This window comes from Heptranchias perlo, unplaced genomic scaffold (assembly GCF_035084215.1).
Source record: "Heptranchias perlo isolate sHepPer1 unplaced genomic scaffold, sHepPer1.hap1 HAP1_SCAFFOLD_56, whole genome shotgun sequence".
NCBI lineage: Eukaryota > Metazoa > Chordata > Chondrichthyes > Hexanchiformes > Hexanchidae > Heptranchias > Heptranchias perlo.
In genome coordinates this window covers 3,666,271-3,685,755 of record NW_027139581.1, presented here as the reverse complement: position 1 = coordinate 3,685,755, position 19,485 = coordinate 3,666,271, and the positions used below count along the sequence as shown (strand labels likewise).

The 19,485-nt window shown below is 44.1% G+C and overlaps 1 protein-coding gene and 1 pseudogene across 1 annotated transcript; one reads left to right on the top strand and one right to left on the bottom strand.

Annotated features, from left to right (window-relative positions):
• LOC137315687 (zinc finger protein 850-like) overlaps nucleotides 1-19,485 on the bottom strand; it is a 200,386-nt pseudogene that overhangs the window by 40,014 nt on the left and 140,887 nt on the right.
• On the top strand, nucleotides 14,232-17,622 carry LOC137315714 (probable G-protein coupled receptor 139). The gene is made up of 3 exons (XM_067980223.1): nucleotides 14,232-14,308; nucleotides 14,397-14,416; nucleotides 16,685-17,622. The coding sequence occupies exons 1-3, from the start codon at nucleotides 14,232-14,234 to the stop codon at nucleotides 17,620-17,622; spliced, it is 1,035 nt and encodes a 344-aa protein (XP_067836324.1).

Sequence of the window (19,485 nt, the reverse complement as noted above, 5' to 3'; positions counted from 1 at the left end):
ATGATAATAAAATGGTCAGTAAGGATACATGGGGGCTGATAATACAATGGTGAATTAGGATACATGGGGGCTGTTAATACAATAGTCAGTAAGGATACATGGTGTCTGATAATACAATGGTCAGTAAAGACATATGGGGGCTGATAATACAATGGTCAGTCAGGATAAATGGGTGCTGATAAAATAATGGTCATTAAGGATACATGGGGGCTGATAATACAATGGTCGGAAAGGAAACATGGTGTCTGATAAGGTAATGGTCAGTCAGGATAAATGAGGCTGATAATACAATGGTAGGTACGGATAAATGAGCGATGATAATACAATGGTCATTAAGGAAACACGGGGTCTGAGATTACAATTGTCAGTATGGATACAGGAGAATGATAATACAATGGTCAGTTAGCATACATGGGGCTGATTATACAATGGACAGAAAGGATGCAGGTGGATGATAATGCAATTGTCTTCAAGGATACATGACTCTGATAATGGAATGGTGAGTAAGGATACAAGAGGATGATAATACAATGGTAACTCAGGATACCGAAGGAGGATAACACAATGGTCAGTAATGATATCTGGGGTTGATAATGCAACGGTCAGTTAGGATACATGGTGCTGATAATTCAATGGTCATTAAGGATAGATGGGGCTGATAATACAATGGTCAGTGAGGATACATGGGGCTGATAATGCAATGTTCCAGAAGGATAGGTGGGGCTGAAAATATAATGGTCAGTAAAAATACAGCAACCTGAGAATACAATTGTCAGTGAGGGTACATGGGGTCTGATAATACAATGGTCAGTCACGATACATAAGGGCTGATAATACAATGGTCAGAAAGGATACACGGTGGCTGATAAAGCAATGAGTAAAAGGGCAGTCAAAGGAAGCGTGCGACTGATTTGGGACAAAAAAGATCTTCTTGTGGAGGCAGCGGGCAAGGCTGAGGTACTAAATGAAAACTTCGCATCAGTCTTCAAGTGAGAAGCGGATGCTGCCACTGTCACAGTAAAGGAGGAGGTAGCAGCGATATCAGATAGGGCAAAAATAGGCAAAGAGGAGGTACTTGAAAGTTTGGCAGCACTCAAAATAGAAATATCACCCGATCCAAACGAGATCCATCCGATGTGACTGAGGGAAGTAAGGGTAGGAATTGCAGCGACTCTGGCCACAATCTTCCAACCCTCCTTCGACATGGGGCAATGCCAGATTATTGGAGGAACGCAATTGCTATACCCATGTTCAATAAAGGGGCGAGTGATAAACCCGGCAATTACAGGCCAATCAGCCTAACGTCAGTGGTGGGGAAACTTTTAGAGACAATAATCCACGACAAAATTAATTTGCACTTGGAAAAGAATTGACTAATAAGTGAATGTCAGCATGGATTTGTCAACGGAAAATCGCGTTTCACTAACTTGATTGAGTTCTTTGATGAAGTAATGGAGAGGGTTGATAAGGGCAGCGGGGTTGATGTTGTGTACATGGACTTTCAAAAGGCCTTTCATGAAGTACCACATATTAGACCTGTTAGGAAAATTAAAGCACATTGGATTAAAGGGACAGTGGCAGCTGGATAAAATATTGGCTTACGGTCAGCAAGCAGAGAGTAGTGGTGAACGGTTGTTTTGCAGACAGATGGGAAGTATACAGTGGTGTTCCACAGGGGTTGGTGTTAGGACCATTGCTCTATGTGATATACATTAATGGCCTGGACTTCGGTACACAGGGTATAATTTCAAAGTTTGCAGATGATACGTAACTCAGGAATGCAAGAAACAATGTGGAGGATAGCAACAGATTTCAGGAGGACATGGATAGACTGGTAAAATGGGCAGACACATGGCAGATGAAATTTAATGCAGAGAATGTGAAGTGATACATTTTGTTCGGAAGAATGAGAGACCTGGGGAGTTATGCACACAAATGTTTCAAGTTGGCAGGGCAAGTTAAAAAGGCTGTTGAAAAAGCACATTGGATCCTGGGCTTTATTAACAGAGGCATAGAGTACAAAAGCAAAGAAGTTATGCTGAACATTTATAAAACACTGGTTTGGCCTCAGCTGGACAATTGTGTTCAGTTATGTGCACCACACAGGAAGAAGGATGTGAAGGCCTTATAGAGGGTGCAGAAGAGATTTACTAAAATGGTACCAGAGATGAAGGACTTCAGTTGTGTGGAAAGACTGGAGAAGCTGGGATTGTTCTCCTTCGTGCCGAGAAGCTTAAGTGGAGATTTGATAGAGGTGTTCAAAATCATGAACAATTGTGACAGAATAAACAAGGAGAAACTGTTTCCATTGGCAGATGGGTCGGTAACGAAAGCCACAGATTTAAGGTGATTGGCACAAGAACCAGAGGCGACATGAAGAAACATTGTTTTAATACAGATCTTTGTAATGATGTGGAATCCATGGCCTGAAAGGACAGTGAAATCAGATTGAATAGTAACTCTCAAAAGGGAATTGGATAAATACTGGAACAGAAAAAAAAATAGAGGCTCGAGGGGCTGAATGGCCTCCTCATGTTCCGATGTTCCGAAGCTAACTCCACTTACCCATAATGCCTGTAATAGCCATATTATCATTGTTTAATGATAAAACCAAAAGAGAACCACAGTTATTTTCCAACAATGGTAACTTATTTTAACCCTGGCGAATGGTTTTCCTCTTGAACGAACGATTGTCTTTGAAATGGGACACACACTGACCGCCCATTATTCTCCCATCATTGGTCACTGCCCACCAGCTGCCATCCTGTGCCCACGAAGATGAGTCTGACGGACAGATTAATCCCATTTTAAATGATCTTCCTCCACATTTACCAGGAATACAAGTGTCTGCCGCCTTCCACAAAGAGGCGCGAGGCATTGTCAGTGACTCCGTGCAGCAGCCTCGATGAGAAGTTTAAACCAAAGGGAAGTAAGTCTGAAATTGCAGATAAATCCTTGGATTTCTGTCCCATTCACCATAAACCTGGGTTCGGGTAAAGATACATTGATCACCTATTCCTCTATTACCCGGACATTCTTGAGGCGAAGATCCTGCCCAGGTTTGGCTGCTCCCTGGGGAGCTCCTTTACTCTGCAACTCTATCCTTGGTCATCCGTTGCTATCCATTGCCCTTTCTCCCCCAATCATCTCTTTTCCACTTTTTTAGTTCCCCTGGCTCCAATAGTGGGTGCATTTGAGCCCGACCTACAAGTTCAAGCTACAAGTTTAAAGTTATCTGGACCCACTGCCCATCCCCCGACCATGCCTGCTCTTTGTTTTCATCACTGAGCGCAGGATCTTTGCTCAAATTTGGATTCCAAATTTCTGGACTTCTCTGTCGTCAAGACGACGCTTCTCCACTGGACTACACTCCAAGACTCAGCTGCTGTGACTCTGATCTGCTATTCAGTTGCTTGAGTTTTCAGGTAACTTTGTCTAGCCCACAGCCCAACCCCCACCACTGCTGTTATCTGCTGAGCTGATGACTGTCCCATTGGTCCTACTGGTTTTTCAGTTTTATTTTACTGAAGTGAGAATTCCTGGCCAGAAATTCACTCTCCTGGGCCGTAGTCCATCTCTCCACCGCTTCTGGATCTTACAATGACCTCCAACTTCGCCACCGTTTTTCTGCCCCGCGATCGATTCTGCACACATCCGGGCCCTTCATTTTCACGGAAATACCTCCATCAGTGCCTTCTCTGAAACTTCAAACAGCTTCTGGATTCTCTCTCCCTCCGCTCCTGTCTCCGAACCAGGACATCAGTTCGTTGATGCTCCAAGCTGACTCCACCCTATCTACGTCATCTTTATCCCACCAAGGGACTTCCAACTGTAACTTTGTTCTCCCTCCGATTGTCTTCTCTATGTCCTGTTTATTGCCAGGACATTTCTATCCCAATCTTGCTCTGTAACCGGGCCTATGTAACCTGAGTTTCCCTGTGTCCATTCACGTGTGTGTTTTTGCGGCCGCTCCAGACCCGAGCCCATCGCTTCTATTTCCTCTTTTTTCTTCTTTTCTCTTTACCCCTCCTAGGCCCCTCCCTCCTGTCGTCATGCCTCCTTTCATTTCTCTCCTCTCGGGTACTCTGACCCCCAATCCCTATCCCAACCCTTCAGCACTCCTCCACCTTCCTGCTCTCCAACCGCCATCCCAGGCTTGACTCCCTCTTAGATAATCCCACAGCTTCCCTCTGTGCCTCTCTTGACATCCTCTGAAGGGCCCATCGAGACACTCGTCGCTACCTCCTTGTGAGCAGCAACCCCAACTGCCCCTTCCGACTCTCTCACCGACCTTCCAACCCAACGTATCCGCTGCGGGCTAACCTTCCTGTCCCACTCACCCCTCCCAGCCCTGACACTGTCCATTCTGCCAGCGGATCAGCAATCGTCGCCCCTCTCCACATCTCCCTCCAGAGTGTCCGTTCACTTGTGATCAAAGCCTTTGCCATCCATGATCTTAATGTCGATGATTGCATCGATATCGTGGCCTTGACAGAAACCTGGCTGACGGGTGATGACACCTTCCCCCTTAATTAAGCCTGACGCTTGGTTATATCTATCACTTGATCCGCCCTGACCGCCGCGGTGGCGGTGTGCATCTTATCACCAAATTTCACCAATGTCTGACCCCCTACTCCTCTGGCACCTTCTCCTCCTTTGAGCATCTCACGTTGTTCCGCTCCTCTCACCTCTCCGAAAAAATCCTCGTTCTCCACCGCCACCCAAATCCCACGCCACGTTTCTCACCGAGATATCGTCACTGCTTCCCTCCCTCAACCTCTGCACCGAGCGACTTCTCATCCTCGGTGATTTCAATCTCTATTTTTACTCACCATTATCTCTCTTCTCTGAGTTCACTGCCCTCCTATCCTCCCTTAATCTCTCATATGAACATACGAACTGGGCATCCAGGGGGTGCTTTTGGCCGTCAGCAGCAGCAGCAGAATTATACTCCAACACAATCTGTAACCTCATGGCGCGACATATTCCTCACTCGTACGAACATACGAATTAAGAGAAGAAGTAGGCCATTCGGCCCCTCGAGCCGGCTCTGCCATTTGATAAGATCATGGCTGATCTGATTGTGACATCAACCCTGCTTTCCCGTCTCCCTACTATAACATTTGACTCCCTTGATAATCAGGAATCTATCTAACTCAGCCTTAAAAATATTCAATGACCCTGCCTCCACCGTTTTCTGGGGAAGGGAGTTCCACAGACTCACGTTCCTCTGAGAGAAAAAAATTCTCCTCATCTCCGTCTTAAAAGGGAGACCCCTGGTTTTTGAACTGTGGCCCTAGTCTCTCTAGTCTCTCCCACAAGGGGAAACATCCTCTCAGCAGCTGCCCATTCTAGTCCCCTCAGGATCTTATATGTTTCAATAAGATCACCTCTCATTCTTCTTATCTCCAGTGTATACAGGCCCAACGTGTCCAACCTTTCCTCATAAGATAACCACCTCAACCCAGGAATCAGTCGAGTGAACCTTCTCTGAACCGCCTCCCAAATAATTATGTCCTTTCTTAAATAAGGAGACCAAAACTGCACACAGTATTCTAGATGTCGTCTCACCAATGCCTGTACAACTGTAGCAAAATATCTCCACTTTTATATTCCATTCCCATTGCAATAAATGACAACATTCCATTTGCCTTCCCAATCACTTGCTGTACCTGCATACTAACTTTTTGTGATTCATGTACTAGGACACCCAAATCCCTCTGTACCTCAGAGTTCTGCAATCTCTCTTCATTTAAGTAATGTACTGCTTTTCTATTCCTCTTGCCAAAGTGGACAAGTTCACATTTTCCCACATTATACACCATCTGCCAATTTTTTGCCCACTCAACCTATTTAACCTATTTATATCCCTTTGTAGTCACCTTATGTCCCCTTCACAACTTACTTTCCTACCTACCTTTGTGTCATCAGCAAACTTAGCAACTACACATTCGGTCCCTTCATCCAAGTCATTGATATGGATTGTAAATATTTGAGACCCAAGCACTGACCCTCTGGCACTCCACTTCCTGCAACTTGCTAACCTGAAAATGACCCATTTTTGCCTACTCTCTGTTTCCTGTCAGCTAACCAATCCTTTACCATACGGTCGCTCTCCCACCATATAAATTCCCCATCCCATATTCATAGCCACCGCCTCGACCTTGCCATCTCACGTGACCTCTCTACTCCTATCGTGTCAATCACGGATAAGGCCATCTCTGACCACGAAGTTGTATCCCTCTCCAACCGTATCGCCACACCCCCTCCCAACTGCACTTCTTGCTGTGTTCGTCCCTGGAACAAACTCTACACCAAATCACTTATAAAGGCAATTTCAAATTCACAACTGTCTAGCCTTTGCCCCTCCATTCTCCACGAAATTTCTGTAGCTACTGATCTGCTCAGTCACAACCTCACCTCCACCTTTGATGCCCTTGTCCCCATTAAAACAATTATTCTCTCTCACCCGGGTCGCTCCGCCTAGTACGGCCCCTGTTTCCGCTCCCTTAAGTCCAGGGGACGCAGAATGGAAAGTTTATGCTGGACAACTGGTTTAGCCATTCATCGCCAGATCTGGCTGGACCACATAAAGCACTATCGGGTCCTGATCTCCTGTGCCAAAACTGCTCACTTTTCCAGGATCACCATTGGCGGCCGTGCCTTCAGCTGCCGAGGCTCTAAGTTCTGGAATTTCCTCTCGAAATCTCTCCGCCTCTCGACCTCTCTCGCCTCCTTTAGGATGATGCTAACAAACTACCTCTTTGACCAAACGTTTGGTCACCTGTCCTAATATCTCCTTATGTGGCTCGGTGTCAAAGTTTATTTGATGATCGCTCCTGTGAAGCACCTTGGAACGTTTTACTACATTGAAGGCGCCATATAATTGCAAGTTGTTGTTGATGTCGAATATATGCGGGTATTATAGAGTGGCAGCAGCATTAAATAACGGTAAGTTATTGAGATTAAGGATCTCCACTGGTGCTGCTCAAAAGTGAGCTGGAGAACACCCTGGTTAATCCCATGTTCCCATCCGTCAGCTGGCCCACTGATGCACAGCCAGTGAACCAGTCCGACTGTATCTTTGTTACAGACTAGTCGACCTCTCGTGGCATTGCTCGTAAGCGGTGATCGGGTGAAGAGGGATTAGATGGCAGAGGATAATGGCACAAGGAGTCCTAACCTCGTTCAACCCTAATTTTAAATTCCCATGGCAAGCTATTCTACCTTGTCCAAAACAGTAGGGCCAGAGGACACGGTCTGCACTTGAAGGGGATAAATTCAAAACTAATCTGCAGAAACAATATTTCAGTGAGCGAGTGGCCAATGTGTGGAACAAATTCCCTAAGGGAGACAGTGGAAGCAGTTGGTATCGATTCATTCAACTGTAAGTTGGATCGATTTCATTCAGAAAATATCGGATCCAGTATAAGAGTAATATGGGACATGACATGTGGTAAGTGTAACATGGTTGGGAGGAACTGGTGACTTTGGACCTATGGTTCCTCAAGCTCTCCACCACTGGGGTTTCCCTCTCCACGTGCCTGGGTCTGATGTAGATTAATTGATAGAGATTGATTGTCATGATTAGTCAACAACTCCATTATCATTATATCATGCGACTACCCAGGATGGTAGAAGGTCAACTAGATGGACCTTGGTCTTTCTTTCCTTTTGGAATTTCTATGTTCTTCAAAGCACAAGGCCGCTTTTGAAATGGGAACCGCCTCTGCAAACTTGTCACGCTGCAATTACACCCTCCCACCAGCAGTGGCACTGCAGCGCCTTCACTGGCAGGAGAATGCAACTGCATCGTGCCAAGTTGCAAAGGCGGTTCCCATTCCAAATGTGGTACAATGACATTGTTAGTGATATTCTTCGGCTCAAATTTGATGATTCTGTGCTTATTAGCATGCGAACTGTAAATCAGCGATCTTGATTATTACATGTCTATTTAACCATGTTAGTAAACAAAAAGCATTAAAACATCACAATGAACATGTCTGCTTTGGAACACACAGATGAAGTCCCGCTCACCAATCACCACTGTCCTCGCTGTCCTACATTGTATTCCAGTTCCCCAACGCCTCCAATCTAAAATTCTCATCCTGGTGTTTAAAACCCTCCATGGCCTCACTCCTCTCTATCTCTGTCACCTCCTCCAGCCCTACAACCCTCCGAGATCTCTGCACTCCTCCAATTCTGGCGTCTTATCCACCCCCACACTTTTCTTCCAACCATTGGCGGCCGTGCCTCCAGCCGTCTAGGCCCCAAGCTGTGGAATTCACTCCCTAAACCGCTCCATCTCCTTCAAGACCCTCCTTGGAACCCACCTCTTCTGCCAAGCTTTCGGCAGATCCTCTTAATACCTCATTCTGTAGTTCAGTGTCCATTTATATCTGATTATGCATCTGCGAAGCGCCTTGGGTCGTTTTTCTACATGAAAGTCTGGATCAAGAAGTTTGCAGATGATATAAAAATTGACCGTGTGGTTGACAGTGAGGAGGAAAGCTGTAGACTGCAGGAAGATATCAACGGACTGGTCAGATGGGGAGAAAAGTGGCAAATGGAATTCAATCTACAGAAGTGTGAGGTAATGCATTTCGGGACAGACAAGGCAAGGGAGTACACAATAAATGGGAGGATACTGAGAGGTTTAGGGGAACAAAGGGACCTTGGAGTGCATGACCACAGACCCCTGAAGGTAGCAGGATAGGTCGATCAGGTGGTTAAAAAGGCATATGGAATACTTTCCTTTATTAGCCAAGGCATAGAATAGAAGAACAGGGAGCTTATACTCGAACTGTATAAAACATTGGTCAGGCCACAGCTTGAGTGCTCCGGACAGTTCTGGCCACCACGTTCCAGGAACGACGTGATTGCACTCGAATGAGTACAGAGGAGATTTACGAGGATGTTGCCAGGGCTGGAGAATTTTAGCTATGAGGAAAGATTGGATAGGCTGGGGTTGTTTTCTTTGGAACAAAGGAGGCTGAGGGGAGATTTAATTGAGGTGTATAAAATTATGACTGGACTGGATCGAGTGGATAGGGAGGACCTACTTCCCTTAGCAGAAGTGTAATTGACCAGGGGAAATAGATTTCAAGTGATTGGTAGAAGGATTAGAGGGGAGCTGAGAAGAATTTTTTTTCACCCAGAGGTTGGTGGGGTCTGGAATTCAATGCCTGAAAGGGTGGGAGAGGCAGAAATCCTCAACTCATTGAAAAATTACTTGGATTTACACTTGAAGTGACGTAACCTACACGGCTATAGACCAAGTGCTGGAAAGTGGGGGTAAGCTGGATAGCTCTTTTTAGGCCGGCACGGACACGATGGGCCGAATGCCCTCCATCTGTGCTGTAACTTTCTATGATTCCATGATTCAGCCACTCGAATCTGTAACACAGGAACAGTAGGAAGCCTCGTCAGATCCCCTCGCTGTTACATCGGAACAGAAGGATGCCCATTAATCCCCTCAAGCCTGTGACACAGGAACAGGAAGAGTGCATTGAGCCCCGCGAGCCCCTTATACAGGAACAGGAGGAGGCCATTCAGCTCCTCCAGCTTGTAACACAGGAACGGGAGGAGCCATTCTGCCTCTCAAGCTTATTACACAGGAACAGGAGGAGGCCATTCTGCCTCTCAAGCCTGTTGCACAGGAACAGGAGGAGGCCATTCAACACCTCGAGCCTTTCAACGCCACTTTATTAGATCTTTGCCAATCTGTATCTCACTCCATTTCCCCGTCTTAGCTCCATATCCCTCGAACCCCAGACCAAATAAAAGGGGAGCTTTAATCACCTACTACTTTGTACTGAAAACAGAATCTGATCCTGTTCAGAAACTAGAAACCAGGGAAACAGACAGACTAAGTGAGTGGGCAAAACTGGGGGAGAATTTATGTTTCATGTGGGCAAGTGTGAGACCATCCACTTTAGGTCAGAGAAAAACGAAGGAGAATATTTTCTTAATGGGGAGAGATTAGGAACCGTGGATGAGCAGAGAGGTTTCGGGGTTCAAGTACACAATTCACCAAAATTAATCAAAAGCCCATTGGGCTGTTGGCCTTTATCTCAAGAGGGTTGGAATACAAAGGGGTGGAAATTATACTGCAATTGTTTGGAGCTCTGGTCAGACCCCATCAGGAGACTGTCTTCAGTTCTGGGCACCGAACCTCAGGAAGGATATATTGGCCTTGGAGGGGGAGCAGCGCAGATTCACCAGAATGATACAGGGGCTTTAATCGCTGCATTAGAAGGACAGGTTGCATAAAATTGGCTTGTATTCCCTATAGTTTAGAGGGTTGTGCGGAGAACTGATCGAGGCGTTTAAAATGAGAGGGGGATTAGAAAGGGGAGATACGGAGAAACTATTTCCTCTGGTGGGGGAATCCAGAGCAAGGGGGCCAATTTTAAAATTGTAACCAGGCTGTTCAAGGGAGATGTCAGAAAGCATTTCTTCACACACAGTGTAGCAGAAATCTGGAACCGTCTCCCCCAAAAGGCTGTGGATGCTGGGGCTCAATTGAAGCTTTAAAGACTGAGATTGATAAGATTTTTGTTGGGTGAGGGGATCAAAGGATACGGAACAAAGGCGAGTAAATGGAGTTGAGGTCCAGATCAGCCACCATCTAATAGAATGGCGGAACAAGCTGGAGGGTCTGAATGGCCTCCTCCTGTTCCTGTGCTCATGAGTGATTAAAGTTAGAGATATGGCAAGCACCACAAGTGGGGTCTAATAGTGTCGACCCCGCCCCCACAACAGCTTGTTACAACAACAATTTGCAGCTGTGCTAGATCGCTTCTCAAAACACTGACCTTGTCTCTCTTCCGGTTGGGTATTTTCACTGCTGATTTTCATTTGTCCCTTGCTGTAACTAGTTTAAAACTAACTATATTATGATCACTACTACCCAGATGTTGTCCCAATGAAACACAATCCACTTGCCCGACTTCATTCCATAGAACCGGATCCAGCACTGCTTCCTTCATCTTTGGGCTAGAAACATACAGATTAAGACAGTTCCCTTTGCACATTTTAGGAATTCTTCATCCTCCTTGCCCTTTACGCTGTTTCTCCCCAAGTCTTCCCAATTTCTGTGGAAATAGTTCCAATATCTAACCCGAATACAGTTTCCCTTCCTAGGCTTCATTGGAGTGAATCTACACTGTGCTCTCTATGTTTTTAATGTAGTTTCTATAATGGGATGCACAAAGCTGCACACAATACTCTGGAAATGTGGGCCAACCCATGTTTTGTACAAATTTGTCATTGCTTCTTTATATTTGTACTGTGTGACCCTACTTATAAAATTCATAATGCTGTTTGCATTTGTTTATAATTTATGAAGCTGCCGTCACAATTCCATGGAATTACACATTTGAGTACTTAATTCTCAATTTTATTCAACATCATTCGGGGTCTTTTCATTAACTGTATACACAAATTCATTGATTTGCTTCCAATATCGTTCACTTTACATTAAAATACAGCTGCTTCATGTCTGCTCAATCCAGACAAGCTGCCTGCATCGTTCTTTAATGTTGTTATAGTCTTCCTCATATTTTGCCAAACCCTGGTTTTGTTTCTCAGCAAAATTAGAGATTGTCTAAGTCAAAATCATCTTTACAAACAGTGGGACTTGGTGGGGTTTGGCACATGGACATTCCTTGATTAACCCGAGCACTGCTACCTGCTCCACAGTTTTAGATTTAATGATGGATTCGAAGAGTGTCTCCACAAATAAGGTTAGAACCACTGGTCTACAAGTATCCAGTGGATTTCTCTCTCCCTCCCCTACCAAAAACAACAATCTAATTTCACACCAAGACAACACAATGTCAGAACATACGGGGTCTTTCTCAATCAGCCCCAGGGAGCAGTGATATCGTAGATTTGATGGCAAAAAGTGAAACAGCCCCTAACCGAACAGACTAACTATTAAAGCTTCGTCCGAGTCATCAGCCAGGGTGCAGTAAAATGAGTTATAACCAAAGAGAAAAAAGACAAATAACTAATAAATCTTCATCTTCGTCACTGTAGCTGGTTTCATCTTCGATAGCAGACTCCCTGAAGGTTGACTCACAGTGGGACAAACCTATTTCAATGTGCTGTCTGTGGACAAACCAACATATGTTGTTCTAACAAAAAGATTTCTCCGAGTAGTTGCCGATGTTAATGTATCTCATCAAATCCGCCTATTATATAAATCTCTTTCTGATACAAGAATATTAGCCCAGAAATTACTTTTGCTCATACAGTGGACAACTAATGATCACATTCCAATGAAAATCAACAACAACTTGCATTCACAGACCGCCTTTAATGTAATAAACATTCCCAAGGGGATTCACAGGGGCGGGAAGTAAAACAGGCACAAACGGAATCAGGAGGTTTGATGAAATCCTTCGGCAAGGAGGGTTTAAGGGGGGTGTAAAACGAGAGACGGAGGGGATAAGGTTGGTTTTAGTTGTGTGAAGGAATGGCCACCAATGGTGGGATGAAGACAGAGGAGGATGGTAAAGTATAACAATAACGACCTGGATTGATAAAGCGCCTTTAACATGGATGAAAATTAAAGGTGCTTCACAGAGATATAATCAGACAAAAATGGACCCCAGCAAAGAAGGAGATATTCGTAGAGGGACAAAAGCTTGGAGCAAGTGATGGGTAGAAAGAAAGAAAGAAAGTTGCATTTTTTAGCGCATTTCACGATTTCACTATTTCCAAAGTGCTTTGCAGCCGAAGAAATACTGTTGTAATGGAAGAAACACAGCCGCCAAACTGCAAACAGCAAGATCCCACAAACAGCAATGTGAAATTTAGCAGATCATCTGGTTTTAGTGATGTTGGTTGAGGCATAAATATTGGCCAGATCACCGGGGAGAACTTCCCTGCTTTTCTTCCAATAGTGCCATGGGATTTTGTACATCGACTTGAGGGGACGGACAAGTCCTCGGTTTAACATCTCATCTGAAGGACGGCACCTCTGACAGTGCAGCATTACCTCAGTACAGCACTGAAGTGAACATTTTGTGTTCAAGTGTCTGGAATGGGTCTATGAACCCACAATCTTCACAGCTTCCAACTCAGAGGCAAGAGTGCTACCCACTGAATCACAGCTGACACCTGAAAGGGATTAATGGAGATGGGGAGAGTTTGGGAACACATTCTGGGGCGTGGATGTGGCTGAAGAATAAGCTGCCAAAAGTCGGCCAAAGAGACTGTGGAGACACAAGCAGCCAGGGGTGGAGGAGAAGAGAGAGGGCTGTAAAGCTGGGGGCGGTTGCAGAGATAGGGATGGGTGAGGCTCTTATGTATTTAAGTTTCTAAGAAAGTAAAAAATAAAAACTTAGGAGACTGGAAGCCAATGCAGCTCAGTAAGGGCTTGGATGATTGGTGAAGGAGTTAGTGAGGGAAAGGTTACAGACAGCAGAGTTTTGGATGAGTTGAAGTTTTTGGAGATGCCGGAGAGGTGAACAAAGGCCAGAGAGGGTAGAAAGGCATGGTGAGGGTTTTAGTAGCAGATTGGCAGGGCGAGTGGAACGGGAGTAATTCCGGACCCGGAAGTCGGCGGTCTTTGTGATTAAGAGGATATGGGGTCAGAAGCTCAGCACGGGGTCGAATACGACGTCAAAGTTACGATAAGTGAGGAATCTCAATGGGACACTTTCAGTCTCCGTCCCTTAATATCACCCACAGTCATTTCTAGGCTGCAATCCTCAACCTGCCCTTTAAATCTCCTCGTGTTAGAGACTCAGAATTCATATTATAACTAGTAAACTGCAGGACCAGAGTGAAACGGGTCTGGTTGAGACACTGGATTTAATGTGCACTGCGGATAAATCGGTATAAATCATAAATGAATCGCTAAGAGTTAATATGTCCAATACAATTATATGAAAACTGTAAATGAAGCCGCTCATTATTGTTGGATCAGTCCTGTATGAGTACAGATTTTAACTTCATTCCTGAGAGAGGTCTCATTAGGATAATGTCCTGGACTTTGAGATGTTTGTATTATATCCACCACATTATTTATATCGGAGTCAAAGCTGCTGATGTAATGTGTTTGTTTAAGTGACTGTAACTAATAGCAATGATCAGGAGTATAACCGTGTCAGTGGAGTCTTGTCCCCTGTATAAATCAGGGTTCATTGGAATGTATCAGCTCAGAGCACCTGCCGGAGTTATGGTTTCCAGAACAACGGAAGTGACTGCTTCTCACAGAAATGGAATATCCAGTAATTTATCAGATAGAAGATATTTACTATCCTGCCCTTGCAGTAATTGGAGTGCCGGGTAAGCTGTTATCTCAGCTGTTAATGGTGTAAATCGGTGATAACTGTGCTGCTGGACTTGGCAAAATATTTTTGCTCCCTGAATGTCTCACACAGTCGCCTGTTCTGTTCTACCAGTTGACTGATGGAGTCTCTGCTCTTTCAGTTACAGGACTGATCAGTAATGATCCTTGTATATCCAACCCTGCCCTTGTTACTGGATAATTGTCTGCACGAAGTGTACTGTTCAATAATGGCATCTCTTCAATTGTAAACTTTCGGTCTTGGAGCAAGTCCATTATATCTGTAATGAACTTTTTATGTCCAACCCTGGCATTGTCACTGAATTATTCTCTGTACGAAATGTATTGGAATCAGGTGTCTGGGCTAAGAGCTGGTATCAGACCATCAGGAGCTCGGAACAGTTTCATGTTGTGGAAAGAACGTGTCCTGCAGTATTTTTTCAAAAATGTGTTTTGAGTGATTGATAACGAGACAGCTCACGGTCTCAGTGTTACAAGGAGGCAGCGCAATGTCCTCCCTCCCCAGTAACATGGTTCAGCTTAACTGGGATTTCAATGTATTTATTGGTTCTCACTCTTATGAAATATTATTTCATTGTGTGTATCTGGCGCAGCTCCAAAGTTCTGGCTGCTGAACTGAGTTTGCTGCTGACTCTTTCACATCTCCTTCTCTGTATCACGGTGGATGAGTTCATTGTAAAATGCAATGTTTTGAGGGTATGATAAATCAGTTTGCACTGTATCCATTGGAAACCTGAGCCCTTCTATTTATCTGTCGATTCTTTGCAGCAGCTGTGATGTTGGCGTTTTGTGAATTGAACAACAGCTCCATCTAATGGTGCATTTTATAATTACAGGAGAAGGAATTTCAATTATTGTGAGGTCTGTCTGGAAGAGACATTTGATTCTGTTTCTTCCATGATTTGCAGATGAAGTTAACAGTGCAGGTGAACAGGTGGAGACTTGGATCTTCTGTAGTAACATTAAACTATTCCACAGAGGATTCACAATTTAACAAACTGAAACTGAGAATCGGATCCGTGGAACACGGCGCTGGTGAACAGAATGCGCTGCAGGATGTTAGGATTGAATCGGATGTGAAAAGGGGCATTGAGAAAGAGTAGAGATGGCAGAATAATAGATAGAGAAGCGATAGAGACGGAGACGGAAAACGAGAGGGAGGGGGAAAAAGAACATGAGAAGAGAGAGAGAAAGAGAGAGAGAGAATGGGAGAGAGACAGAGATAAAGCGGTCATGCGGTGAATCATTCATCGGAATGAACTGTTGAAGCTTCCAGTGCAATTATGAAGAGGTAATGTGACTTGAAGATGTCAATAGGAAGTTGTCAGATTGTGAGAGTTTTATTGCACTCTCGCTGAGTGTGTTTATCGCTATCAGGACCTCAGTCTATTTTGGTGATTGTTACTTTTCCTTATTCACTGACTGAATAAATAAACATAATTCAAATGTATTTAAAGAATAGAATTCGTGATTTCTTGATCCTAATGAATTATTAGGATACTGTATTCAAAAACTCAGAATCAGCAGAATTCACTGAAGAACGTGGTTGATTTAATTCATATATTTTAATTTAGTTTTAATTGAATGTGCAAAGTAAATTTAATGAACACATTTTACATCCAACGAGCTGTTCCCTGACACCAATAACCACTGAAGTGAACCGTTCAGTGTATTAGTTGGATTGTGTTAGTGGGACCGATAGATTAGATTTCCTCTCACACTCTGCTGCAGTCCCTCCCTGTGAATCCCAGCCTCTCCAACCACCACATTGAATCCTCTGTCTCCTCATCCATTGCTTCAGTTTATCCGCTTTCCCAAACAACCTGCTCCTAACTCCCCTCCTGCTCCGACATGTCCTTTTCCTTGTCTCCCTCCCAATCTCACTCATTGCCTCTGTCTCCAGCTGCCTCTTCCAATCCGATCCGAAGCCTCAAACTCACGGCCACCGCTTTCGGCCTTTCCCCGTTTTGTGTCAGCCTCTGTCGGTTCTCTTAACCCAGGGCAACAAACCAGCTGCACCTCCCCCTGTCCCCTCACCTTTCCGGCCTTCGCTCTCTTTCCCGTCAGTCTGGAGCCCAAATTCGGCTTTAACCCGTTGGATTCCCGCTCGGTAAAACTCCTTCTCCCTTCCCCACCGGCACTGCGCTCTCACTCGGCCCTTCCAGTGGATCCGGTGCTCATTTATTCACTTTCTTTATCGATTTCACAATTCATTATTGATCATTGAGTTTATAAACATCTCTCTGCCTGAAAGCGCTGTCCAGGTGAATGAATCAGTTTCCACCGTTCGATGCAGCAACAAAGCTGGAAATTTAACCCCAGATCCTGTCAAATTGCTGCTTTGGCTCCAGGTCTGATCAGTAATTTCTCTGCTTCCTTTTCTCTCTCTTACAGTTAACTTGTTGGCGATTGTGATCCTGTCCCGAGGAAAGTGCGGGCTCTCCAAGTGTATCAGTCGCTACCTGCTGGGAATGGCAGCGGCCGATCTCCTGGTCGTTATCACTGATCCGATATTGACACGGGTTGGTCTAAGTTATTTCCCCAATTCATTCTTGTTCATTACTCCCGTGTGTCGTCCCATTATGTTCTTGGGTTCTGCAGCCACGGTGGTTTCTGTCTGGCTCACAGTCGCTTTCACCTTTGATCGATTTGTGGCCATTTCTTGTGAGAATCTTAAAACAAAATATTGCACCGAGAAAATGGCGGCTGTAGTTATAGGAACAGTGAGTGTGTTGGGCTGTTCAGAGAGTGTTCCCTGGTACTTTATATATGAAACTTACCTTATAATTGATAATGTTCCCCGGGATTGTGTCTTTAAACTGAACTTCCGCACTTCCCCAGTGTGGACCGCATTTGAGTTCGTTCACCTCATTTTAACCCCTTGTGTCCCGTTCTTTCTGATTTTGCTGCTCAATGTTCTGACGGTCAGACGTATTTTAGCAGCCAGTCGAGTCCGCAGGGGACTCCGGGGCCGCAGCAATGGAGAGAATCACAAGGATCCAGAGATGGAGAACCGAAAGAAATCCATAATTTTACTCTTCAGTATATCGGGCAGTTTTATCCTATTATGGGTGACCCAGGTTATAAATAACATTTATCGGCGAATTACAGACATTCGGTATTTTAATTCATTCACTGACCCTCGTTATATCACAGAAGCCACATCAGGAATGCTGCAGCTCCTCAGTTCCTGCACAAACACGTGTATTTATGTCCTGACCCAGGCTAAATTCAGAGAAGAGCTGAAGAACGCGGTGAAATACCCACTCAATCTAATTGTTAAATTAGTGAAATCATAGAAAGAGCTGAAGGGTTTCAAGCACTAGAACTATTTTTAGCCATTTAATACTCCACCCGCTGCACTTCCCACCGGATGGAAAGTAGATTTTATATTAGCTGACATAATCTCAAATCTGATTCTTATATTACATCATATTGATAATCTGACCTATTGAGGCGTGATTCGCTCTGCAGACAACACATGAATTGTTGCTCAAACAGGCGGCACTAAAGAGCTCAGCTGGACTTCAACTAAATGGCCGCCCTGCAAAATGGGCAAACCTGTCAATGAAAGTAGGTGCTGTGGGCCTGATCGGAATAGCTGCACTCCATATAAATGGAGAGATAAAATGACAGAGATAGACAGACAGACAAACCAACAAACAGATGGATGGATAGATAGATAGATAGATAGATAGATAGATAGATAGATAGATAGATAGACAGATAGATAGATAGATAGATGCATGGAGAGGAAGAGACAGGGTTACACATAGAGATAACCTTACAGATAGAGGCAGATAGAAAGGGGAAATGATAGACCGTTAGAGCCATAAACAGAGAGAAAAGCAGATAATTGAGAATGAAATCGTGAAGAAAGTGAAAGAAAGGAAGACGTAGAGAAAAATAAATTGAAAGTGATTGAAGTGCAGAAAGGGGCAGAGAGAAAAGGACAGTTAACAAGTTAGAGAAAGACGGAAAGAAACACAGTAAGAGATTTAGATGGAGAAACAGCTCGAGACAATCAGAAAGAAAAAGAAATAAACAGAAAAGAGGGAGAGAGGGAGAAAGAATAAAGGGCAGAAACAGAGAGGGAACAGGAAGATAAATAGAAAAGACAAGAGAGATGGAAAAAACATGGAAGGAGAAAAATATAATCAGAAAGAAATCCAGGGAGAAAAAGCACAAACAGGAAAGGAGCATCTTTCCATCAGAAAACAGAGACAGGAAATGATTAACACAGATTAAGGGAAAGAGAGGGAGTTTACCAGCGAGAGAAAGTTGAGAGAAACAGGTCGACAAATGGTGAAAGAAACTCAGAGGTGCAGAAGGAAAGTGGACAGAAAGTGAGAGGCACACAGGGAAAATTACAAAGAGAGATTGAAACAGGGCGATAGAGACAAAAGAAGTGAAGCAAGGAGAACTGGAGAAACAGAAAGAATCAGTGCAGGAGAGAGACAGACAGCAAAAGAGACAAAGTGAGACAACAAAAGCAAGAGGCGGATATTTTCTGGTCTACAAATGGACAATGTAATTCATTAAAACGGAATTTGTACAGTGCCCTTTAAATTAACACATCTCAAAACACTTTACACAATGAATTACTTCTGAACAGCGGAGACAGCTATGTAGACATATGTGTAAATGAATTCCTATACATGTATCTGAACAGAAGAAATGGGTGCTTTTATGTTGATATCCAAACATCCAATTGTACTGTTATTTTGTCTTCATTTGTATAAAAGATAATGTTGGACTAATATGCAAGAATTAATGATGCATTTACTTGGTCTGCCTACAACGAAATTAAAGTTGATTGTGAATTCATAAAAAAGAAAGAGATGGAGAAAGTGAAGAGAGAAATAAAGAAAAGGAGAGACAGAACAGAGAGAGTGAAAGGCAGAGCGAAAGAGAGAGAAAGAGTTGAAAAGGGGGTGAGAAGGCAAAAAAGACAGAGATAGACAGAGAGAGTGGGGAGAGAACGAGCGAGAGGGACAGCGAGGCAAATTGAAAGAAGAGATAAAGATGGAAGACAGAAACCGAGAGATATAACGAGAGAAGCAAAGGGTGACAGAGAAAAAATATAGAAATGGAACAGTGAAACAGAGACAGAAATTAAAAGAGGGTGAAGTAACAAGACAGAAAAATGCCAGAAAGACGAC